At 47.5% G+C, this 24,654-nt stretch overlaps 2 protein-coding genes across 10 annotated transcripts in view; one reads left to right on the top strand and one right to left on the bottom strand.

Moving 5' to 3' along the window:
• The first annotated feature begins 4 nt into the window (after positions 1-4).
• Positions 5-21,686, top strand: Comt (catechol-O-methyltransferase). Of its 3 annotated transcripts, none has more exons than XM_069994362.1 (6): positions 5-88; positions 14,511-14,796; positions 14,966-15,073; positions 15,578-15,771; positions 16,086-16,217; positions 20,811-21,686. In XM_069994362.1, exons 2-6 carry the CDS (start codon positions 14,511-14,513, stop codon positions 21,000-21,002), a joined length of 912 nt encoding a protein of 303 aa, XP_069850463.1. In that variant the 5' UTR covers positions 5-88; the 3' UTR covers positions 21,003-21,686. The 3 variants fall into 3 exon arrangements, with proteins under 3 accessions (XP_069850463.1, XP_069850465.1, XP_069850464.1); XM_069994363.1 differs by lacking the exon at positions 5-88 and adding an exon at positions 7,710-7,805; XM_069994364.1 differs by lacking the exon at positions 14,966-15,073.
• A 952-nt stretch (positions 21,687-22,638) lies between these two features.
• Positions 22,639-24,654, bottom strand: part of Arvcf (ARVCF delta catenin family member) — a 57,993-nt gene continuing 55,977 nt past the window's right edge. For 6 of the 7 annotated variants that reach the window (XM_069994352.1, XM_069994353.1, XM_069994351.1 and 3 more), the window contains 3 exons: positions 24,452-24,549; positions 23,740-23,859; positions 22,639-23,308 (listed from right to left, as the gene is read on the bottom strand). In XM_069994352.1, the coding sequence (XP_069850453.1) occupies positions 23,752-23,859; positions 24,452-24,549 (206 nt within the window). In that variant the 3' untranslated portion in view covers positions 22,639-23,308; positions 23,740-23,751. The remainder of the gene's footprint in view (positions 23,309-23,739; positions 23,860-24,451; positions 24,550-24,654) is intronic. The other variant, XM_069994354.1, reaches the window with a different exon arrangement.

Here is a 24,654-nt window from a genome sequence, read left to right on the forward strand (position 1 = left end):
CGGGGGGCCTCCCGGGGCCGAGGCTGTCCGCCGCTCTGCCTGCGCCGCGCGCGCCGCCCAGTCCGGAGCAAGCAGTCACTTGGACGAGGTGAGTTGCGGGCGGAAGGACGATGCGGGGAACGGGAGCGGGGAGGCGTGCGGGAAAATCAGGGCGCCGGGATCTCCGGGCCGATGTTGGGGCGATCCGATCGGATCTGGATTAGAAATCTGATCTTGAATGAGTAGGTGGGCGGTGACCTCTAGAATGAGTGAGGCCACCGTATTTGGGAAGGGATCGAGGGAAGGGGTGTTAAAAGATCTGTGCGGAGTGGGGAGCACCAGTCGTGGGAGATCAAGTCTGCCAGGGATGGGACTTCAAATCAGGGAGGTGGGCCCGTCCCAGGAGCACTACCTCACTTAACGGGGAGTGTGGTAGAGCTAGACACACCATGGTCCTTGTTCTGGTCTCAGCCCTCAATGCCAGACAGTTGAAAGGGTGCAAGCAGCGAGGGTCTAAGGAGTTCAGAGGATTGCAGGAATCACCCCAACAGGTTACCTTTTGGAGGCTTGGAAGGGGGGTGACCCTTTAAAAGAGAATGCCTGGCCGACTAAGAAAGGACTCACAGAAGCTCATCTCCCCGACCCCTAACACTGGGATCTGGTGGCATTCAGGAGGCTCATCTCCAAGTGGGACTGGAAGAGAAAGAAGTGCAATGTTTTGCGATATCTAGCCAAGAACTTTGGTGTCCTTGTTGCTGTGTGTGTGTCCCCGTGTGTTTGTGTGTCTGTGTGTGTGTGTCTGAGTTCGTCTTTGTCTGTCTACCTTGGAGCTTGAACTCAGGGCCTAGGTGCTGTCCCTGACTTTTTCTGCTCAAGGCTGGTGCCTTACTACTTGAGCCACAGCTCCACTTCTAGCTTTTTGGTGGTTCATTGGAGGTAAGAGTCTCTAGACTTTTCTTCTCCTGGCTACCTTTGAACAACCTTAGATCTCAGTCTCCTAAGTAGGTAGAATTATAGGCAAGAGCCACCATTGCTCCTTGTTAGACAGGACAGCCAAATTCCTTTAAGTCTGGGCATACCATGGAAGTTGCCTGAGTACTTGCCATCTTCTGGACAGGATCAGAGAAGGGCTGAAAGAGGAAGTCACGGGAAACGGCAGTGCACTTAAATGTGACAAAGCCACATTTTAGGAAATAGGGGAAAGAGCTGAGCTCCCTTCCCCCTTGGGCCAAGGGAGAAAGGAGTCCATTAGAGGTCAGAGAAATGAGCAATTACAAATACCTAGGAGGCAGGGTGATCCTTGCCTTCTGCATTTGCTCTTGGGACTTAAGGAAGGTAGACTCCTATCCTCCCCCAGAATCAAGGGAACTGGAGACCTATCTTTAGCTTTTGGCTAGAACAGTAGGAAATTTCTTTAGGAATTTAAAGTGTTGTTTTTTTTTTTTTTTTTTCCAGGCAGGCACTTTTCATAATGCTCCAGTCTTTCTCCTGATGCAGCTCAGAGATATTAGATATTTGTATTTAAGTCTTTAGAAAGAGCCTGACCAAGTTTGGTCAAGGAGAGAATCTTGGACTTGGGGTGTGGCTTAAGTAGGAGTACACTTTCTGGACAAGCCTTGAGTTCAATTCCCCACCCCTCCAGCCACCCAGAAAAAAAGAGAGAATCTGAAAATGTTGGTAGTGTCCCACTTGTCCGACAAGAAAAAGAGATGTCCTTCATTCTCCTGAACAATAAAAGCCCATTTTCTGTTCTGTGATCTGTTGTTCATAAAGAACTTGGTGAAATAGGATGAGGGTATTTGCTGAATGGTGCAAGCAGTTAGGCATCTCAAAATGGGATATTTCTGTGAAAACAAAGAAAAAAGCTAACAGTGGGTGTTAACTATACACCAATTTTTTTAGTCTAGTGGGTGGTGTGTGGGGGGAAATTTTTCTAAATGCTTCTCTCAAGTGCCTGGTGACAGGAGAATGAGGATAGCAGTAATAATTTAATGGATATCCCTGGTTGTAATCTCAAGTGAAAGGCAAGGCTGTGAGTTTGAGTTCCAGGATTGGCACAAGGGACAGAGACAGAAACAAAAGAGAGAAAAGATGGGAGTCAGAGGCTCACATTTGTAATTTTGTCCACTTGGGAAGCTGAGATCTGAAAGATCAGGCTTCAAAGCCAGGCAGAAAAATCCCTAGTACTACTAACTTCAATTAAGCAGCAAAAAGCCACAAGTGGTGGTGTAACTCAAGTGGTAAATCGCCAGTCTTGAGCAAAAAAGCTAAGCAAGGGCATAAGGCCCTCAGTTCAAGCTCCAGGACAGTGCGCCCCCTCCCCTCCTCACCCCCACTCACACAAATTATCTTTCTCTCTTTTTTACACCAGTCCTGGGGCTTAAACTCAGAGCCTGGGTGCTAGTCTGAGATTTTTTTGCTCAAGGCTAGAACTCTTAACACTTGAACCATAGCTCTTTTCCAGCCTTTTTGGTGATTAATTGGAGATAAGAGTCTTGCAGACTTTCCTGCTTGGGCTAGTTTTGAACTGAGACCCTCAAATCTCATCCTGAATAGCTAGGATTACAACTGTGAGCCACCCATGCGCAGCTTCATCTATCTTTTTGATCAAAGACAGTCAAAGCAAGATTTACCCCTGCCTCCACTTCCCCACTACCCCTTATTCCTCCTACTACCCAGTGCTTGGGGGAATTCAGGGCTGAACATCTGTTCTACCACTGAGCTACTGTATACCCCAGTCCCCCAGTCCAAGATTATTCTTGGACTGATTATTTACATAACTGTAGTAAAAATGATACTCGACCACACAGGCCTTTGATAGTTAACTTTTCATAAGGAATCTCAGACTTACAAGCTAGGAAGCTGGCCCCTGAGCCATGAGTCTATCAGACTGCCTGCAATAGCTATCGATTTGGGTGATTCTCTCCCTCTCTCTCTTTCTCTATCTCTTTGTCTCTCATACTGAAGCTTGAACTCAGGGTCTGGGTGCTTTGAGTTGAATTCCTTTAACTTTTTTTTTTTTTTTTTTTTTTACTTCTGGCTTTTTGGTGGTTAATTGACAAGTCTCATGGACTTTCCTGCCAGGGATTGCTTTGAACTTCAACCCTCAGATCTCAGCCTCCTGAGTAGGTTTACAGGCATGAACCACTGGCGCCCAGCTAAATTCTCTTCTTGAGATCTCTAACTATCCAGAGATTATTAGGGTTGCCAGGAATGGGCTCTTCTGGTGTATATAAGACGGAACCGATCTAGGCACCAGGCCAGATTTTTCCAGAGGGCTTTAATAAACATTGTCTCAATAAAAACTTAGCTGCTTAAAGCTGTCTGGTCCTATCTGCTTCTATGTGTGATCTCAAGTAGAACATTCCAACCAAAGCTTTGGTTTCCACTTATGTCTTGTTACAAGAACAGATTCTTACTGAAGTTGTAGGAATAACAACATTGCCATGGAAATAAGAATACTAAGAGCTGAGCACCGGTGGCTCACGCCTGTAATCCTAGCTATTCAAGCGGCTGAAATCTGAGGATCATGGTTCAAAGCCAGCCCCAGCAGGAAAGTCCATGAAACTTTTTTTTTTGGTCAGTCGGGGGGGGGGGGGCTTGAACTCTGGGCTTGGGCGCTGTCCCTGCACTCTTTTTAGCTCAAGGCGAGCACTCTACTGGTTAAACCACAGCACCGCTTCTGGTTTTCTAGTGGTTTATTGGAGATAAGAGTCTTGGAGTTTCCTGCCTGGGTTGGCTTTGAACTGTGATCCTCAGATCTCAGCCTCCTGAGTAATTAGGATTACAGATGTGAGCCACTGGCGCCCAACTATAAAACTCATCTCCAGTAAACCACCAGAAAACTGAAGTGGCACTGTGGCTGAAGTGGTAGAGCACTAACCTTGAGCTGAAGAGCTGAGGGACAGTGTCTAGGCCCAGTGTTCAGGCCCACAATCGACCAAAAAGAAAAGGAATACTTAATAAGTTTCGAAGTTTAGAGGTATCTGGCAGTGAGAAGATTTTGTTTAAGATGTATAACTTACTAGATTGTTACAAGTGATAGGTAGTTAAAGAGAAAGGGAAGGAGGTGGGGGTTTTGTGCCCCAAAAGTGCGGCTTGTGGTTGCTCTGCCTACATATGCTGCTTCTACATATGAGCTTCCCTTCTCTCAAGCTGGCCTCAAACTTCTGGCTCAATCAGTCTTTCTACCTCAGCTTCCCTTGTAGCTGGGACTACAGGTGCTCACCACCACACCCTGCCAACTGCCACCTATCTTGGTTGCCCCTCTGGGGCCATAGAGGTATAGGCTAGCTTTGTAGAGGGATGACCCAAATGAACTTAAGGAAGATTTTGAACCCTGGAGGTTCTTGCTGTTATTTGGGGAAAAAGGACTTGCCCCTTGCTCAGGTCTGGCTAAATGTCATTTGTGCTAGAAGGAAAGTGGTTAGTTCCTGCTGACCAGTGGATGCACATGTCAAAGGCCTGTGTCGGGATGAAACAATAAGGAAGACCTTATTTCCCAGCTTCATCTCCTGTCTTTCATGAGAAGCAAGTTTCCGTGATATGGCCCAGTTTGCCCCATCCACCAGCTTCCTTCCAAGCCTGCAACCTCCACATGTGTAGGTGCTGGACTCTGACTACTCCAGGGGTGGTGGCAGTAGTGAGCTCCAGTCTGTAAACTTTCTTCTCTGCTCCTAAGGATTATTTTTCAAGCCTCATGTTGGGCACTGGTGGCTTATGCCTAGCTATTCAAGAGGCTGAGATCTGAGTATTACAATTTGAAGCCAACCTGGGCACTTTTTTCCCCCCTTCGGTTCATGGGGCTTGAACTCAGTGCCTATGTACTGTCCCTGATCTCTTGCTCAGTGCTAATGCTCTACCACTTTGAGCCACAGATCTACTTCTGGGTTTTAGGTGGTTACTTGGAGATAAGGGTCTGATGGGGACTTTTCTGCCTGGGTTGGATTCGAACCACGATCCTCAGATCTCAGCCTTCTGAGTAGCTAGAATTACAGGCGTGAGCCACTGGTGCCTGGCTTCTGTGAGAAGCCAGCAAAAAGCTAGAGGTGGAGCCGTGTTCCAAGTGATAAAATGACAGCCTTAAATGGAAGAAAAAAAAAAGTAAGAGTGGGAGACCCTGAGTTCAAGCCCCAATCCCTGCACAAAAGAAGAGTGAACAATGCAGTTATTATATTCAACATACATTATAGAAATTGAACTATGTAACTTGAGAGTAGGGATGGGAGGGGGAATAATGGGAGAGAGCAATGGAAGGGGTGACATTGATCAAGATGCATTGTACTCGTGACTTGATTTATGTGTTACATACAACTACTTGATGATAATCATTCTTTTTTTGGGGGTCCGGTTGTGGGGCCTGTACTCTGGGCCTGGGCGCTGTCCCTCAGCTCTTCAGCTCAAGGCTAGCGTTCTACCACTTGAGCCACAGCGCCACTTCCGGCTTTTTTCTTTTTGCTTATGTGGTGCTGAGGAATCGAACCCAGGGCCTCAGGCATGCAAGGCAAGTGCTCTACCACTGAGCTACCTTCCCAGCCCCTTGATGATAATTATTCTTAAAGAGGAACCTAAGTCTTTGTCCTTAAAGGAGTTCCAGAGAAGCTATTGCTTTATTACTGGAACAAGGTGGTCTCCTGGGAGTTAATTTTGGCTGTTTGATTTAAGGTATTAGGAAGACAACATTGCTTGCTTGAGGGGCAGGTTGCCTTCCATACATATCTGTGAATCAGGTCTTTCTTTCTTAGAACCCGTGTTGATTGCAAAGTTGACTACAGCAGTCACTCAAATCAAAGGACACATTCAAAGCTGGTGAACTTTTTAAATTGTCTCTTACATTATCAGTCCAGAAAAATCTGTGACCAGGCTGCAGAGACCCTGTTTTTTTTTTGGGGGGGGGGGGGGAGGGATGGAGTGTTGGAGGTTGGAAATGGAACCCAGGGCCTCACCCATGCTAAGCAAACACTCTATAACCAAGCTACGCTCCCACCCAGGTTTTCCCATAACAAATATTTGTTGGGTTTACTAGGAAATCTACAACTGCTTTAACTTCCTTTTCTCTGTCTCCACCCTCTGGTCTTTGTTCACAACTGTGTGAGTGTGATCCTGGGGCTTCAACTCAGGATCTGGGGGCTGTTCCTGAGCTGTTCTCAAGGCTAGTGCTCTACCACTGGAGCCACACCTGCACTTCTGACTTTTTGTTGATTAATTGCAGATAAGAATATCACAGACTTTCCTGCCTGGCCTGGCTTTGAACTGAGATCCTCAGATCTCAGCCTGCTGAGTAGCTAAGATTACAGGCATGAGCCAACAGCACTTGGCTTTTGTTCATAATCGTAGGGCAAAATTCTCAGAATTTTTCTTTTATTAAGCATTAAGTATATTCAGTGTTGTGTAATGCTTACCACTATTTCCAGAACTTTTGCACCATCCCAAACAGAAACTCTACCTATTAAGAAATAATTCCTCATCCCTCTCCCTCTTACCTCTGAAACCTCTGACTTACTTCCTGTTTCTAGATTTACCTGTTTCAGGAGTACATAGAATCAAACAGTATTTGTCATTGTGTCTGGATTACTTACTTCACCTATACAATCTCTTCAAGATTCATCCTTGTTGCAGGATGAATTGGAACTCCATTTTATTTTTTGTGTGAGTGCTAGGTCTTGAACTCCGGGCCTAAGCACTGTCCTTTAGCTTTTTGCTCAAGGTTGGTGTTCTATCACTTGAGTCACAGCTTCTGCCTTTTTACTGATTAAGTAGAGATAAGAGTAAAGTGGAGCCAAATGTTGGGGTGGCTCATGCCTATAATCCTAGCTACTCAAGAGGCTGAGATCTGAGGATTGCAGTTCAAAGCCAGAGCAGTCAGGATAGTCCGTGACTCTTATCCCCAATTAACTACGAAAAAACAAGAACTGGCACTGTGCCTCAAGTGGTAGAGCACTCACCTTGAGCTGAACAGCTCAGGGACAGCACGCAGGTCCAGAGTTCAAGCCCCACGACTGACAAAAAAAAAAAGAGTAAAGTGGATTTTCCTGTTGTACCGACTTCAAATGGAGATCCTCAAGTCTCTGCCTCTTGAGTAGCTATGATTATAGGCAGGAGCCATTAGCACCCAGCAATAACAATTATTTCTGTTATATGTCTTGATTGTATTTTGCTTATCCATACACCAGTGGATGAATACTTGGATCGCTTCCCGCTTTGGGCTATGCAAGACAAGAGTAGACTTGTGTCTGTTTGAGTTCCTACTTTCAGTTCCTCCAGTGTACACCTAAAATCAAAATTGCTTTGTCAGTGCTGTTCTTTGTGGAACCTTTTGGGGAACTGTAAAACTTTTCTCCACCAACATTTCACACCAGCAGCCAAGAGAGTTTTCATTTCTCCACAGCCTCTCCAACACTTGTTCTTTTCCAAAAAAAAACAAAAAACACCAAAAAACAAAATCAGGCTGGTAGGAGGCTCTGACAAAGGATCTCTGTTCAAGGCCAGCCTGAGCAGAAAATTGTTTATTTTATTGTTTATATATTTAGTATTTTTTGGTGCTGGTACTGGGCACTGTCCCAGAGCTCTTTTGCTCAAGGCTAATGGTCTACCACAGGAGTTACAGCTTTACTTCCAGGTTTTTGGGGGTTTTTTTTGTAGTTAATTGAAAACATGAGTCTTACCAACTTTATTGCCTAGTCTTCAAGTTTCAAGCTTTGAGCCCCAATCCTCAGATCCCAGCCTTCTGAGTAGCCAGGACTACAAGTGTGACCCACCTGTGCCTGTGGGCAGAAAACTTTAAGAAACAACTTTATCCCCTTCTCAGCCCATAGCTGGGCACAGAGGTATGTACCTACCCTCCCAAAATATCTGGGAAGCTGGGATTGGGAGAATTGCTGGGACTTGAGGAGACAACAGATCAGTCCAGGCAGAAAATCCTGTGAAGCTGGATGCTAGAGGCTCATGCATGTAATCTTAGCTTCAGGAGGCTGAGAACTGAGAATCCAAGTTCAAAGCCAGTCTGTACAAAAACGTCTGAGAAACTCTATCTCTAGTTAATCAGAAAAAAAGTTGGACCGAGCCAGGTGCTGGTTGCTCACACTCAGCAGGCTGAGATACTCAGATCACCATTTGAAGCCAGCCTGGGCAGGAAAATCCATGAGAGTCTTACCTCCAATAAATTATTCAGAAAAAGCCAGAAGTGGTGCTATGGCTCAAGTGGTAAAGTGATAGCCTTGAGCCAAAGAAGCTCAGGGACAGTGCCCAGGCTCTGAGTTCAAGCCCAGGGCCAGCACATACACACGCAAAAAAAGGTAGACTGGGGCTGGGAATGTGGCTTAGTGGTAGAGTGCTTGCCTAATATGCATGAAGCCCTGGGTTCAATTCCTCAACACCACATAAACAGCCAGAAGTAGTTCTGTGACTCAAGTGGTAGGGTGATAGCCTTGAAGAAGCTCAGGGACAGTGTCCAGACCCTGAGTTCAAAAGCTGGAAGTGGGGTTGGGAATGTGGCTTAGTGGTAGAGTGCTTGCCTAGCATGTATGAAGCCCTGGATTTGATTTCTCAAATATCTCATTTTTTATTAGCATAAATTAATTGTACAAAGAGTTTTATTATGATACATGCATATAATTTGATTATTCTTCCTCCCTGCCCTGCTGGGCTTTATTCCCTCCACATTAATTAAAGGTTAGGCCTACAGATTTAGAAATTAAAAAATTAATTAGGTCTTGCCTATATTGTGGCTTGAATTCATGAGCCCCCACTTGTTCTATTTGCTTGCTCACTGCTGGTGTTAACCACTTGAGCTGTGCCTCCAATGGCTTTTTCCCCTCTGGGGAAAGTCCTGGGGCTTGAATGCAGGGCCTAGGCACTGTCCCTGAGTTTCTTTTGCTTAAGGCTAGCACCCTGCCACCTGAGCCATAGCACCACTTCTAGTTTTTTTCTGTGTATGTGATATTAGAGAATCAAACCCAGGGCATCATGCATGCTAGGCAAACATTCTACCACTAAGTCACATTCCCAGCCCCTCTAGTGGCTTTTTGCTGGTGAATGGAAATGGAGTCTTAAGGACTTTCTTCCTGGCTTGGCTTCAAATTGCAATCCTCTAGATGTCAGCCTCCTGAATGGCTAGGACTACAGGTGTAAATCACCTGAACTAGGTGAAATTATAGATTTAAAACCAAGTCTAAGGCAACTCAAATGTTAAGGATTCTAGAGTTTACCAAATCATTTGTTACTTAAGCATATCATTTTGTACTGGCATGTGTGTGTGAGTGTGAGTGAATACAAGGGCTTGAACTCAGGATCTGGGTATTGCCCGTTAGCAGTTTTTTCTCAAGCCCATTGTTTGACACTTGAGCCTCAGCTCAACTTCCATTTTTTTGGTGGCTAATTGGAGAAAAGAGTCTCAAGGACTTTCTTGTTGTAGGATGGCTTTCAACTATGATCCTCAGATCTCTGTTTCCTGAGCAGCTAAGATAACAGGCGTGAGCCACTGGCACCTGGCACGTTGTACTTTTTTTTAAAGTATGTCTTATGCTACTGGTATTTGAAACTTAGGGTCTCAGCATGCTAGGCAAGTGCTCTACCACTTTGAGCCATGTTCCCAATTCTTTTTTTTTTTTGGTCGGTCATGGGTCTTGAACTCTGGGCCTGGGCATTGTCCCTCAGCTCTTCAGCTCAAGGTGAGTGCTCTACCACTTGAGCCATAGTGCCACTTCTAGTTTTCTGGTGGTTCATTGGAGATAAGAGTCATGGACTTTCCTGACTGGGCTGGCTTTGAACTGCAATTCTCAGATCTCTGAGTAGCTAGGATTACGGGCGTGAACCACTGTTGCCCAGCCTGATTCTATTTTTAAGACAGTTTCAATACGTGGTCCAAACTGGCCTTGAACTTTTGATCCTGGTTTAGCCTCCCAAGTGCCAGGATTACAGGCCTGTATGTCCATGTTGGCTCCTTTTGATATTCATTTGTTACATTTACTAGGAATTTGTTATTTGTGTGTGTGTTCATAGTGGGGCTTGAACGTCAAGGCTCATGCACTCTTCCTCAGGTTTTTCCACTGTTGCCTGACATTCTACCACTTGAATCAGACCTTTACTTTAGGATTTTTATTGATTTCTTTTTGGTCCGTCGTGGGGCTTGAACTCTGGGCTTGGACGCTGTCCCTGTGCTCTTCAGCTTAAGGCGAGCACTCTACCACTTGAGCCACAGAGCCACTTCCGGCTTTTTCTGTTTATGTAGTGCTGAGGAATGGACCCCAGGACTTCATGCATGCGAGGCAAGCACTCTACCACTAAGCCACATTCCCAGCCCTGTTTTTTGTTTTTTTGTGTGTGATGCTGGGGATCAAACAATATATTTGACAAGGACTATACTTTCTTGCTACATCCCCAATCTGTTTGTTTAATACAGAAAATCAAAATAGCCCATTATCTCATGACTCAAATGCTGTTTCTTGTATTATTTATTTATTTATTATCATTTTGGGGGCTTAGACTCTGAGCCTGGGCACTCTTTCTGACTTTTTGTACTCAAGGCTAACACTCTACTACTTGAGCCACAGCTCCACTTCTGGCTTTCTGTGGTTAAGTGGAGATAAGAGTTTCACACACATGGGCTGGGAAGGTGGCTCAGTAGTAGAGTGCTTGCCTTGCATGCTCAAGGCCCTGGGTTCGATTCCTCAGCACCACATAAGCAAAAAGAAAAAAGCTGGAAGTGGCGCTGTGGCTCCACTTGTAGAGCGCTAGCTCTGAGCTAAAGAGCTGAGGGACAGCGCCCAGGCCCAGAGTTCAGGCTCCATGACCGGACCCCAAAAAAAGAGTTTCACACACATTCTGCCCAGGCTGGCTTCAAACTTTGGTCCTCAGATCTCAGCCTCCTAAGTAGGTAGGATTGATGTGAGCCACTGGTACCCTTGGCAGAATTTTTTAAATGGATTACAGATAAATAACAGAACAAGCCTGTGTTGAAATCTTTGCCTCCAAGAAAGGAGTGTCTGCCAGACATAGTGGCTCTCGCCAGTAATCCTAGCTACTCTGGAGGCTGAGATCTGAGGATGACTGTTCAGAGCCAGCCCAGGCAGGAAAGCCTGAGTTTATCTCCAATAAACCACTCAGAAAACTGGAAGTAATGTTGTGACTCAAGTGATAGAGTGCTAGCCTTGAGCTGAAGAGCTGAGGGACAGCGCCCAGGCCCAGACCGGCAAAAAAAAAAAAAAAAAAAAAAGAGTATCTGGGTACAGTGGCCCACAGTTTGTAATCCCAACTACTGGGAGGTTAAAATAGGATAACCAAAAGAGTTTGAGGCCATCTTGAGATAGATTGTAAAACCTTGTCTTAGAGTAAATAGAAGGGAGATTTGAGAATATAACAGAGGGGTGAACTTGATCAAAGTGTGCTCTAAGAAATTATGATGAAAACCCTTTCTACTATTAATGTGTGCTAATTAAAAATAAAATTTAAGCAGGGCACCAGCAGCTTACTCCTGTAATTCTAACTACTCATGAGGCTGAGATCTAAGGACTGGTTCAAAGCCAGCCTGGGCAGAAAAATCCATGAGACTCAAATCTTCAATTAACCACCAAAAAGCTAGAAGTAGAACAGTGTTGACTTAGGTGATAGAACCCTAGCTTTGAGTGAAAAAGCTCAGGGAGAGCACGCAGGGCTTGAGTTCAGACTCCAGGATTGGCACCAAAAAATAAATAATAAAATTTAAGGCTGTCCAAGAATAATTTAAATAAAAACAAGAAAGGCTAGGAGTGGATCAAGTGGTAGAACAATTGCCTAGCACATAATAGGCTCTGGGTTCCATCCCCTCTACTAGGGGGAAAAAATAGAAAGTTCCAGCTACTTCAGTGTCTATAGTATCTCTCCTTGTTACTTCCTGTTATCTTCCAGACCAGAGATGATCTGTGCTGCTCCTCATGCACTACTTGGGTCATAGCAACTCCTGTCCTGCAGAGGGCCTGATGATCCAATTGTCACTCTAGGCTATGGGGCCTCCTGGCTTTAGTACTCTGTGACAGGACTTAGGCTTTAAAGAAAGATGGCTTGAGAACTGGTGCTGGTGAAGGATGTGGCTCATGCCTGTAATCCTGTGTACTCAAGAGGCTGAAACCTGGATAATAATGATTCAAGAGAAAAAACTCACAAGATTCCATCTCCAAAATAACCAGCAAAAAAGCAGGGCTGGTGGTGTGTCTCATGATAAAGTACCAGCTGATCAAGTTCAAGGTCCTGAATTCAAACCCCTGAGTTCAAACCCCTGTACTGAGCAAAAAGAAAGAAAGATGGCATGATTCACTGTCTTAAAGGCAAGGACCAGAACTAGGGTCTCCTCTGGCAGGGACACCTCACTCTGGCTCTGAGACTCACCCCCAAGTTCCACTAGCCACTCCAGGCTTCTGGTTTGGGCATTTCCTGGAAGCCACACAGGCCATGTCAATACATTTCCTGTTCTTTCTCTTACTGTCTTGTGTGTGTGTTCCTTTAGTAGCCATTGATCCTATATGTCATTTTCAAGTTTACTACTGGCTGTTCTGGGGGTGCATTCAGCCTGAGCAAAATGATCCTTTCTCTTCAGTGCAAGTATGTGTGACACCATACTTTACAGGGCCATGCAGATGAAGACCAGAAAACCTGTACCTTGTCCTTGGTTGGGGAACACTCTGAGCATGTTATGCAACTGGAAAAGGAAACCTCTGCCTTTGCTGCTGAGGAAGGCCTAGGCAAAGCTGGCCTAGTGAAGCAGCTCAGGTAGCTGGACCTTGATTATTTCCAGATTACAGTTCCTCTAACGATTAATCAAAGGCAAAAACAAACCCACAAAATGGCTGCTTATCTCAGAGTAGAGTCTGGCCTTTTCCTGCAGTTGATCCCTAGAGAGGACAGGAGCTGGGCTTGAAAATAGTTTTAAAAATCACTTTGGCTGATTGAAACCAGTGAAGATCAGGAGTGCACATGAGGATTCAGGCCGAGCACAGGTGCACAGACCTGCTGGCCACATGTGCACTGTGCCTTGTATAAACAGTCACATGACCTGAGACTGGAGTCCAAGCGGCCACATCACCCTTCCGTACCTGTGAAGCCTCAGCTTTCCAGTTTTCTGTTTACTGAGTCCTTACTAAAGACTCTGGAATATGGAATCTGCTGAGGCTCTGGGCTGCTTTCTCTCCTCACCTTCAAAAATAGAGCAGGGGTTTGGGTTCATGCCTCTAATCCTAGCTATTCAGGAGACTGGGATCAGAGGATCTTGTTTGGAAGTTGGCAGAAAAATCTGTGAGATTCACCTCTGTTGGCAAAATGCTAGAAGAGGAGATGTGGTACAAGTGGTAAAGTGGCTGCCTTTAGTGATGAAACTACGGGACATTGCCCAGACCCTGAATTCAAGCTCCAGTACTAGCACAAAATAAAACAGCATCTGGGGAGCAGGATCTTGTGTAACCACCATTCACAAGCCTCTCCTTGTGAATGATCACATGCCCCTGGCACAAACTCCTCAAGAACTCTCTCTTTCTTGTGTTCTTTTCCATTTTAGGATCTCTGGCCAGAAATCATAGGTTTCTGCGCTGAACTTTGTGAACTCTGTTCTGTGTCAGCTGGTGACTTCAGCAGAACTTCCATTTGACTTGAGTCCTGGGCTACCAACCCAGAGGGGTGTGTGTGCGTGCGTGCATGTGTGCATGTGTGCGTGTTTTTGTGTGTGTGTGTGTGTGTGTGTGTGTGTGTGTGTATACATGTGGCAGTAATGGGGCTTGAACTCAGAGCCTCACATCTTGCCATTTTTTTTTCTGGTCGTGGGGCTTGAACTCTAGGCCTGGTACTGTCCCTGCGCTCTTCAGCTCACACTCTGCTGCTTGAGCCACAGCTCCACTTCTGGTTTTCTAGTGGTTTATTGGACATAAGAGTCTCACGGACTTTCCTGCCTAGGCTGGCTTTGACTGCAATCCTCAGATCTCAGCCTCCTGAGTAGCTAGGATTACAGGTGTGAGCCACTTCTTGCTTACCTTTTTTTTTTTTTTTTTTTTTTTGCCTAAGACTGGCACTCTATCACTTGAGTCATACACCTCTACTTTTGAGCCTGAATCCTCAGGGCTCAACCTTCTGAATAGTTAGGATTACAGGCATGAGCCACTAGTTCCTTCCAAGACATCTTTATAGTCTACTACATGTGGGAAAAGAGAGGCCCCATGGCCTTTTATGAGTCAGTTCCTTGTTCAAGGTTGAAGTCACCACTGAACCCACTTGGCATATTCTTCTCTAGGAAAGCACCCACAACCAGGAGCTGTGCCCAGGCAGGGCTGGTAGAAGTTCACATACATCTGCTCTATCCACCAGTAGATGTTGGAGGAGGCAGAGAGGCCAGGTTCCTAGCACTAGCCCAGTCAACTGAGGCATGACTTCTTTTGGCCCTTAGCATAGGGGATGGCAACAGTACAGGGAGGGCCTCTCCTTGGTAGCCCTCCCCTTCCTGCTGTTGGCTGGCTGTGGACTCTTGTTTACCTACTCATTCATTTCTTCCCTCCCTGCTCCCCTTTGCCCTGTAGATGCTGGGAGTCCCGCCCCTTCTGTTGGCTGCAGTCTTGCTGGGCCTTGGGCTGCTGGTTTTCCTACTGTCACTCAGACGGTGGGGCCGGGGCTGGTTACTTGTCATCTGGTTTGAGTTTGTGCTGCAGCCGATCTATAACCTGGTTATGGGAGACACTAAAGAACAGCGCATCCTGCGCCATGTGCAGCAACATGCGAAGCGTGGGGACCCTCAGAGTGTGCTGGATGTCATCGACACATACTGCTCACAGAAGGAGTGGGCCATGCATGTGGGTGACAAGAAAGGTGAGTAGCCCAGCTTCGGGAGGAGGAGCAGAAGAGGGAATAGAAACCAGAGACTGTGGTTGTAAATATTAGCCCTTACCCAACAGAGGCCCCTAAAGGGCAGAAACCTTGGAGCAAACTCAGATAGGACAAGCTGCAGGCCATACCTTTTTCTTCCTACTTGAGGTAGTTTGCTCAGAGACTGGCTACACTTTGGAGGACTCTATACACAGTGGAATGTTTGGCAAAATGTGCTATGTAAGGAGAGTGCCAGCCAAGCCCCCACCAGGGACCTGGGGTAAGTTGGGATCCATCCCTCCTGGGGCACCAATCCATGGTTGACTCCTCACAACTCTGAGGCCCTCAGGAGGTTGCTGACAGGGCTCTATGCTTTTAGGGTGTTAGGTGGTGCTTAGGGTACAGTGCCGCTTGCCCTCTGCTCATCTATGTCATGGGACCTGCCTGGGAACCAGTCAGTTAGGTTTTCCTGGAGCCTCCCCTTAGCCTTGGCTTCTGGCCTGGGACACAGTTATGTTTTATTGAACCCTGAATCAAACCCTGGGGTTAGAATGTAGTAGCTCTTTCCAAGGATTCCAGGAAGCTGAGGAGGCAAGAAAGAGGGACATTTGTGCCAAGGGACAATGAGAGTTCAAAGGGTATGCCTAATGGGACCAAGTCCTTGGACCTGAGGTGGTCAAACAGCCCCATACTCTCCCTGCTGCTAGAGAGGGGAGTCTTGGAATGTTGCTTAGAACTGAGCCTACTTCCATCCAGCTGTGCTCCTGTCTCCCCCCTCCCCCAGGCCATATCATGGACACTGTAATTCAGGAGTACAAGCCATCCTTGGTGCTGGAGTTGGGGGCCTATTGCGGCTACTCTGCTGTGCGCATGGCCCGCCTGCTGCAGCCTGGCGCAAGACTCATCACCATAGAGATCAACCCTGACTTTGCGGCCATCACCCAGCAGATGCTGGACTTCGCTGGCCTGCAGGACAAGGTGTGTAGGGCAGGCCTGACTATGGTGATATAGTCATCGATGGTGGGGCTCAGGGGTGCCAGGCAAGACACAAGTCATACCATGCTTGTTTCAAGCTCTGGGCACCACTGTGGTTGGGGTCACAACATCTGATACTTTCCAGGTTGGGGTTCAAGGAAAGACCTTCCCCTGACCACAGCTCCAGCAGGTTCTATACCCATCCTACAAAACAGAAACTCTGTTGCAGGGATGGGGCAGAGTAGAAGCTCATCTTTATTGTAGCAGTGTACATGTGGGCTCCCTGTGGCCATAGTCCTAACAGAGCCCTGTTGTAGGTCACCATCCTGATCGGACCCTCCCAGGACCTCATCCCCCAGCTGAAGCAGCAGCATGATGTGGACACACTGGATATGGTCTTCCTAGACCACTGGAAGGACCGCTACCTGCCAGATACCCTTCTCCTAGAGGTAAGCCCTCTGCTTTACCAGACAGGCTCCTATGGGGACTGCTGGAACCACCCAGGCCAGCTGACCACATCCTCTTACAGCCAGGCATCCTACCTGAAGTCAGGGAACACAGAGGTGAGAATGGGAAAAAAGGGTTCTAGGCTGTGGGTCCCCGCCCAGGGCCAGGTCCAATGACCTATTAGGAATGTACCTGCCTGTAGCAGGGTAGGTAGTGTGAGGTAGTGAGCAATATACATGAGAACATCTGAATCTAATGGGCACAGGGCCAAGGAACAGGGAGAGCAATTCTGAGGAGCACATAGCACTGACTGGGCTTCAGCTGGCTAGCACAAAAGTAGACCTATTCTGCTGGGAACTAGTGGCTCCCACCTGTAATCCTAGCTACTCAGGAGGCTGAGTTCTAAGAATCACAGTTCAAAGCCAGCCCAGGCAGCAAAGTCTATGAGGCTCTTATCTCCAACTAATGACCAGAAAACGGGAAGTGGAGCTGTGGTTCAAGTAGTAGAGCACTAGTCTTGAGCAAAAAGAGGTCATGTACAGTGCCCAGGCCCTCTGTTCAAGGCCCATGACTGACACACACCCACACAAAAAAATAGATCCAGGGATCTGTTTCCTACTTCTAATGTGCCCCCCACTTCCCTCATCTGCCGCCAGGGGGCCGTCCTTACTCAGTGAGCAGCCGAGGCTTCAGGCATTGAACAGCCACAATGAACTGAGCTTTGCATTAACTTTGACCCTCCCTGGTGGCAATAGGGAGCTGGTGGCAATAGGCAATGGAGGAGCTCCTTGGCCTCTCTACCTGGTCCTCACTGCCCAGTGGCCAACCTGGAGGTACCCATAGTTTTCTCAGAAGTTGGGAACCCTGTCATTGCAATACCTCATTGACATTGCCTATTATTGTACAGCATTGGGGCTTGAACTCAGGGCATGATCCTCTCCCTTAAGCTTTTTCACTCAAGCTTTGCACTCTACATTTGAGACATACCTTCACTCCCAGCTTTTTGGTGTTTAACTGGAGATAGAGTCTCCTGGACTTTCCTGCCCAGACAGACTTTGAACTGTGATCCTCAGATCTCAGGCTCCTGAGTAGCTAGGATTTTAGGCTTAAGCCACTAGTGCCCAGCTGTATTTGGACCTTTAAATGTGAGGGGGTTGGCTGCTGGCAAAGCCATTATGGAAGGGAAGGGACCAGCACTGACAAGCCAGGTGGGTGGCAACAGGGTGAGTCAGAGGTACAGAAGGCTTTCAGCAAGTAAAAGTTGAGCTGTTCTATGGAAGGATCCTTATTAGCCCTGTGGATGTGGAGAGGGTAACTGGCAAGGGCAGGGCAGAACCCTGGTGTTGGAAAGGGAAATGTCTCAGGGGTTGAAAATCTGCACTATCCATAAGGATAGGCAGTTGGGGGATAGAAGGGAAAGCTGCAGTCTAGGCCAGGACAGCCATGAGCAGCCAACCTGGGCAAGTGACTCATCCTAGAGAGAGGTGTGAGCCTGGAAATGGGGTATTGAGGCCAGAGTGCAGGTAGCTGAGAAGACTTAGGCCTCACCTGGGCAGAAGAGAGACTTCAGCAGGGCCTGAGTCACATGGAGTGGATTTCAGCACTTTCAGTGTGTGTGATAATTACAGAGGCCTGCTTTTAGAAAAGCAGCAAATATTGCAGTTCAGTAACTAGGAAACTAACAGTTTTCTCAGTGCTGCTTGTTCAAAGCTGATAATTATCTCAAGAAGAGAAGACAGGAATTGGGAATGGCGGTACTTTTTTTCCCCATGCCCAGGATGGAACCAGGACCTTGTGGATGTTAGTCAAGTGCTGTATTTCCTGTGGAGCTAATACCCCCAGCCCAGGTCACTTGTTTCAATTTGCTTTTGATGTCTGACATCAAGGGATTTCTTTGTTTACATTGTTGCTGTTTATTTTGAGACAGTTTCTCTGTGTAGCCAAGGCTGGCCAGGAACCTTTCTTCCCTTCTTTTTATTTTTTGTTGGTCCAGGTCCCGGGGCTTGAACTGGGCTCTGTCCCTCAGCTCTTCAGCTCAAGGCAAGCACTCTACCACTTGAGCCACAGAACCACTTCCAGTTTTCTGGTAGTTTATTGGAGATGAGTTTCACAGACTTTCCTGGCCAGGCTGGCTTTGAACTTCAGTCCTCAGATCTCAGCCTCCTGAGTAGCTAGGATTACAGGCACCAGCACCCGGCCCTTTTTCTTTTGTGCCAGTACTTTACCATTTGAACCATAGCTTTACCTCTGATTTTTTTTAAATTTTTTAACAATTTTATTTATTTTTGTCAGTCATGGGTCCTGAACTCTGGGCCTGGGCGCTGTGCCTCAGCTCTTCAGCTCAAGGCGAGCACTCTACCACTTGAGCCACAGTGCCACTTCCAGCTATTTCTGCTTATGTGGTACTGAGGAATTGAACCCAGGGCCTCATGCATGCAAGGCAAGCCCTCTACCACTGAGCCGCTTCCCAGACCCTTTACCTCTGATTTTTTGGTGGTTAATTATACATAAGAGTCTAACAGACTTTACTGCATGGGCTGGCTTTGAACCTCAATTCTTAGAACTCAGCCTCCTGAGTAGCTAGTAGGATTATAGGCACAAGACATTGGTGCTCATCTGGAACCTTCCTTTTGATTCTCCTTAGTATGCTGCTATACCAGATAAGTTTGTGTTTTAGGCTTTGTGTGTGTATGCGTGTGCATGCACACATGCTGGAAATGAAATCTAAGCCTCATACCTGCTAGGCAAGTGCTTCACAACTTAAGATATTGAAATTCTTTCTTCTTCTTCTTTTTTTTTTTTTTGTCAGTCATGGGACTTAAACTCAGGGTCTGGGCACTGTCCCTGAGCTCTTTTGCTTAAGGCTAGTGCTCTACCATTTTGAGCCACAGCTCCAGTTCTGGTTTTCTGGTGGTTAATTGAAGGTAAGAGTCTCACAGACTTTCCTATCTGAGCTGGCTTCAAACTGTGACCCTCAAGATCTCAGCCTCCTGAGTAGCTTGGATTATAGGCATGAGCCACTGGTGCCCAGGGAGATTTCTTTTTTTAAAAAATTTGTTTTTATGACTATGTTTTAAAAAAATCACTGGGTGCCGGTGGCTCATGCCTGTAATCATAGCTATTCAGGAGGCTGAGATCTGAGGATTGCAGTTCAAAGCCAGCCTGGGCAGGGAAGTCCATGAGACTCTTATCTCTAATAAACCACAGAAAACTGGAAAGTAGAGCTGTGGCTCAAGTGGTAGAGCACTCGCCTTGAGCTAAAGAACTAAGGGACAACACCCAGGCCCAGATTCAAGCCCCATGACCAACAAAACAAACAAACAAACAAACAAAAAAACTCCTAGCCGGGTGCTGGTGGCTCACACCTGTAATTCTGAGGATCATGTTTTAAAGCTAGCCTGGGTTGGAAAGTATGTAAGACTCTTATTTCCAGTTAACCACTAAAACACTAAGTGGAGCTGTAGCTCAAGTGGCAAAGTACTAGCCTTCAGCACAAAAGCTCAGGTAAAGTGCCCAGGCCTCGGGTTCAAGCCCCAGGACCAGCACACAAACAAAAAGATCCTCTAGATTTCCAAAGTCAAAACTCCTTTATTCTTTCATGTGATGTCAGCAGATACACTTCTCACCTTAGATGGACAAGCATCCTACGATCAAGTTTCTCACCTGGCAACTGGAGCCACTACCTGTAATGACTCATTTCCCTGTGCAGAGACTGGGCACCAGAACTGCACCCTTCCCCCAGCCCAGGCATCAGTGGAGATAGGTGCTATGGGATACCCAGAGCAGACCTCCAAGGAGCAGCTTGTCTGTAGAGAGGTAGTCTGTGCCCCCATCCCTGTAAAGTCACCATGTTGAAGCTAGATCTAGTCTGTAGTGACCATACCAGCCCATGTCCCTGGACACCACTCCCTTATAGATGCCTATTTTTCTGGCATCAGGTATCTGAGGATGCACTGGCCTCTTAGCTCACCATATCCACCACTCACCATCCTTAAAGCATCTTCAGTGTGCCACACATTGTTCTAGAGGGCTGGAGATGGATACAGGAGTAAAGGATGGTTGGGGAAGTGGCTCAACTGGTTGCCCAGTTCGTACAAGACTAGGTTCTAGCTGGACACTGGTGGCTCATAGCTGTAGTACTAGCTATTCAGGAGGCTGAGATCTGAAGATTGTAACTTGAAGTAAGTCCAGGGAGGGAAGTCTGTGAAACTCTTAACTTTAACTATCCAAAAGCTAGAAGTAGTGCTATGGCTCAAGTGGTAGAGTGTTAACTTTGAGCAAAAAAGCTAAGGGACAGCACCCAGGCTCTTGAGTTCAACTCCCCCAATCCCCCCATACACAACCCTGGGTTTGATCTCTAGTGCCACAAGTAGTGAATGGAGGAGCAAAAGACCTCCATCTTTAGCTGATGTGCCTGAGGTAAGACTGACACAGCCCTTTTCTGCAGTGGCCACTTTGAAATAAATGAGGTGTTAGACTTGGACCTCAGGGTTGAGCATAAGCCAGTGCATCAAACAGCAGCCTTGGGGGATGAGGGGGATAGCGTGCCTGGTTCAGAGTGCACTCCTAACCACCGACCCATCTGTCCCCTGCAGGAATGTGGCCTACTGCGGAAGGGGACAGTGCTTCTGGCTGATAACGTCATCATTCCAGGATCACCAGAATTCCTGGCATATGTGCGGAAGAGCAACAGCTTTGAGTGCACACACTACAGCTCATACCTAGAGTACACGAATGTGGTGGATGGCCTGGAGAAGGCCATCTACAAGGGCAAGATGCAAATTTGACTGCTACCTTGCACTAGGCACCTTACCCAGCCTCTTTCTGAAGGGCAAGATGGACACGCTCACTCTTGATAACTCTACTTCTGTGGTTCTAGGGTCTGTCCCCATGCAGTGTCTACTTCCGGCCTATGAACCTGGGATTTGTCCACACTGACCTCTGTGCTGCTGGTGCAGATTATCACATACTACACACTCTAAAGAATAATGAGCTTACTATGCAAAGCCACTGCAGAAAACCTGGAAAAAACTGCTGACAGAGGGGCTGGGAGTGTAGCTCAGGAAGCACAAACTCCTAGCATATAAGAGGCCCAATTCAATCCCCAGAACTGAAAAACAAAAAAGAAAAACAAAGACCAACCTGGAAAATGTAATATGAATTCCAATCAGGTTTCCAAGGACAGGTTATCAGGTACCAACTTACTTATTAGGCCCTGAAAGCAGAAGTTGGAAAAATCAGGAATCTATTGGGCTTTGCACTGACTGTTCTTAGGCTTTCTGTCACCAGGGGGCAGCAGCACCTTAGTGACCTTACCACCACCACCTCACCCTGTACTTTTGACTTGCAAGTATTCACCTTTTTTAAGAATGAACTGTAACCTCATTACTAAAGTTAGATGACTGTAGTCTTATATACTAAATTCATGTTTAAAAGCCAATAGAATTAAAGATCCAAATATTTGGATATAAGAGCTCAACAGAGTGGTTCCTCTCAGTTTCACCTTCTCTGGATGGACACTAGTGCTGTAGGGCTGGGTCCTGAATATCACACCAACCTCAGGGCTCCTGGCTAAAGCAGTGGGGTGGGAGCCATCTCTGCTCAATACTGCTCCTTTAGGCCAGGCCAGGGATACCTGTTAGCCTGCCTGGAAAAGTAGCACAGAACTGGCCATCTCTGACAGAGCAGAGTTCTGGAGATAGTGGACACAGGGCCATTCAGAGCCCTGCCTTTCTGGACCCACATTGGTACTAGTTGGAAATATCTCCTTCCCTAATCCCATTTGGCCTAATTTATGGGGAGAAAATGGCTTGGAACAGCCAGGGCATTGCTGCTGGTTGCCTAGCTGCTTGCAAGCAAGCCAAGCTGCTTTGTGTCTGCCTAAATCCAGAGCTGCCCTGGCACCTTCAAGCAGCCAGATTGCTATCTACCAGAGAGGTTCCAGGAGGCTCCACCAAGACCAGACACAAAGATCAACTTGTCCTAGTAGATTCCACTCATGCCCAGTGAGCTCTGGCCAGAACTCTGCTCCCAGGCTCCAGGCCAGCCTATCACCAGAAGCCAACCAGATCTTGTGAGGGCAGAGTAGATCAGCCATGAGCCATGCACATAGATGTATACACGTAGATAATGCAGGTCACTCTCAGCCATCCCCGGGAGGGGGGGATTCTGAGGAACTGCTGGCCCTTACAGTCAGGTTATCCTCAAGTTATGTCATCATCAGGTGGCAGCGGTGCCTCCACCAATAGCACTATGCCCAACAATCAATGGGGGCCCATTCCTCACCCAGTAGAATGATGGCCTCCACTCTCCACACTAAGGGAAGGGCCAGCCAGCCAATGAGACACAGAGTCTGCGCCATGGAAGACAAATTTCTTTGTTGCTTTTTTTTAATTTTTAAAGTTTCTTTAAAAAATTTAGATGTCTACCAATAGTCTTATTTTGGTTTCATTTTTAATGCTTTTTTTTTTTTTTTTTTTGTCAGTGGTTTTCTGAACAGCAGGCACTGGACAGCAGTTCCCTGTGCTGCTGGGGGTCAGTCCGGAGATTTCAGTGAGGTTCTGGGCAGATGCAGGTGCAGCCATCACAGTGACCCCCCCAGCCAGAGGCAACTTGAGGAAGGATCTCATTGCATGAGGGTTCCGGACATCCAGTGCAGGATCTCCACTTTGCAGCCTCGAACAAAAGGAAGTCCCTCCACCCTTTGGAATCCAACTTTCCTGAGACCCTTCCTCCCTTCCCAGCTGCCTGTCCCCAGGACCCCCACTCCCCAGACCTGTTTCTCTGGAACACAGTCTTTATTCCACCAGAGCAAAGCCAGGTGCCCTCCCTTGCTACCTTCCTGGGCTCCATCCTGGCCTTTTCTTTCACACTCACACACAGCACCATGTCAGTAAACAGCTAACTCAGGCCTAGGGAATTTGATCAGGAGATCAGAGGGAGCAACCGGCAGGGCAAGACAGAAGGGGTGCCAGCAAGTCAGGTCCTGGCAAGAAGCTTGGCCAGCAACTGCCACCAGGAGGCTCCACAGCAGACTTCAGAATGGGCCTTTCTCCAGGTGATCCAATCTCTAAGAAATGGCTGGGCTGGGGCCCTGCAAAGGGAGGAATAAGGCAATGCTATAGAAGCACACAAGCAGGTGGCAGGGCTAAATGAATGGGGTAGAGTGACATGCAATATCTTGGCAGAGCTGCTGCCTCCACGGGCTCCATGGACAGCTATGTGGACAAAAGCAGCTGCTAAGGGTCATAGTAGGGACCACTTATTTCTGACTTACTGGTCCTGTGGGGCCTATGCAGGGGTATTTGAAGGTATGGAGGACCCATCCCTCCCTGGACTCATCATAGTGGACCCTGGGAGGACCCTTCTGCTCAGCCCTCAGTCTGGCCTTCCCTAAGCTGGGCATTTTGGTCCTGCTAGGAAATATACAAGGAGGACAGAGCATGCAGTTGGCAAAGATCAACATAAAGTCCTGGCCCAAAGGATGGCAAAATCATTGGACAACAACCAGACAGGAGAACGTACCCGGCATGCAAGCTAGACCCAGGAGTCAACAGGCTGAGGCTTAGCATCCCCTACGGCGTCCACCAGCCTGACTGAGGGCCTGCTGGGCCCAGGAGGAAGGGTCTTCCTGCCAGGATCGGGCTGTAGTGCACAAGTGGGTGGATGGGTAGACAGAAGATGTTAAAGGCAAAAGAAAGCATGTTAGCTGCAGCTGAAGGGCAAAGCTGAATTGTCAGTAGGAATAGGGCCAGGGTGGCAGGCCAGGGTCACAGCAGCACAAGGGAGTCAAGCCAGTATGGCTCACACAAGTGTTGGGTGGTACAGGGACACACACAAGAGGTCTGTGCATGAGTCTATGGGATTGGTGTAGAGCAAGTGGCAGGTGCTGTTCCCACCAGGGACCATGACAGGCACCTCCCCCGCCCCACACACACACATGCAGAGAAAGGTGCATAAACCACTTTCTTAGACTCTTCAGTCCTGTGCAGGGTGTGGCTGGGCAGACTGTCCTCTGCCCCTCCCTCCCACCAGGGGTGAGCTCTCTACCCAACAGCATCCACCATCTGACTGATGAAGGGATACTGCTTAGACTTGGACCCACAGCCCAGCTACTTGGAGATGAGCACCAGCCCCGCCAGGCTTCAGGTCCCAAGTCAAGCTTTGCATTGCCTAGCTACTCTCTGGGCAAGCCTTGTACATGGAGCTTCCTTGGTAAGTACCCATGGCCACTTACTTTCAAAGGTTCCTTTTCAGAGGCTTCACCTGCAGAGTCACTGCCCAGGGCCTTCCGTTCCCTCCGGTCCACAGTAGAATATCCAGTGGAGTATCCATCTGTGGGCAGCGTAGAGGGGGAGCATGAGGCAAGTTCTGAGAGGTAGGTACTGAAGGACCATGCAACCTTCATCTCAGACACAAGGGACCCTTGAAATAAGGGGT

This window comes from Dipodomys merriami, unplaced genomic scaffold (genome assembly GCF_024711535.1).
Source record: "Dipodomys merriami isolate MVZ:Mamm:240054 unplaced genomic scaffold, mDipMer1.0.p SCAF_45, whole genome shotgun sequence".
NCBI lineage: Eukaryota > Metazoa > Chordata > Mammalia > Rodentia > Heteromyidae > Dipodomys > Dipodomys merriami.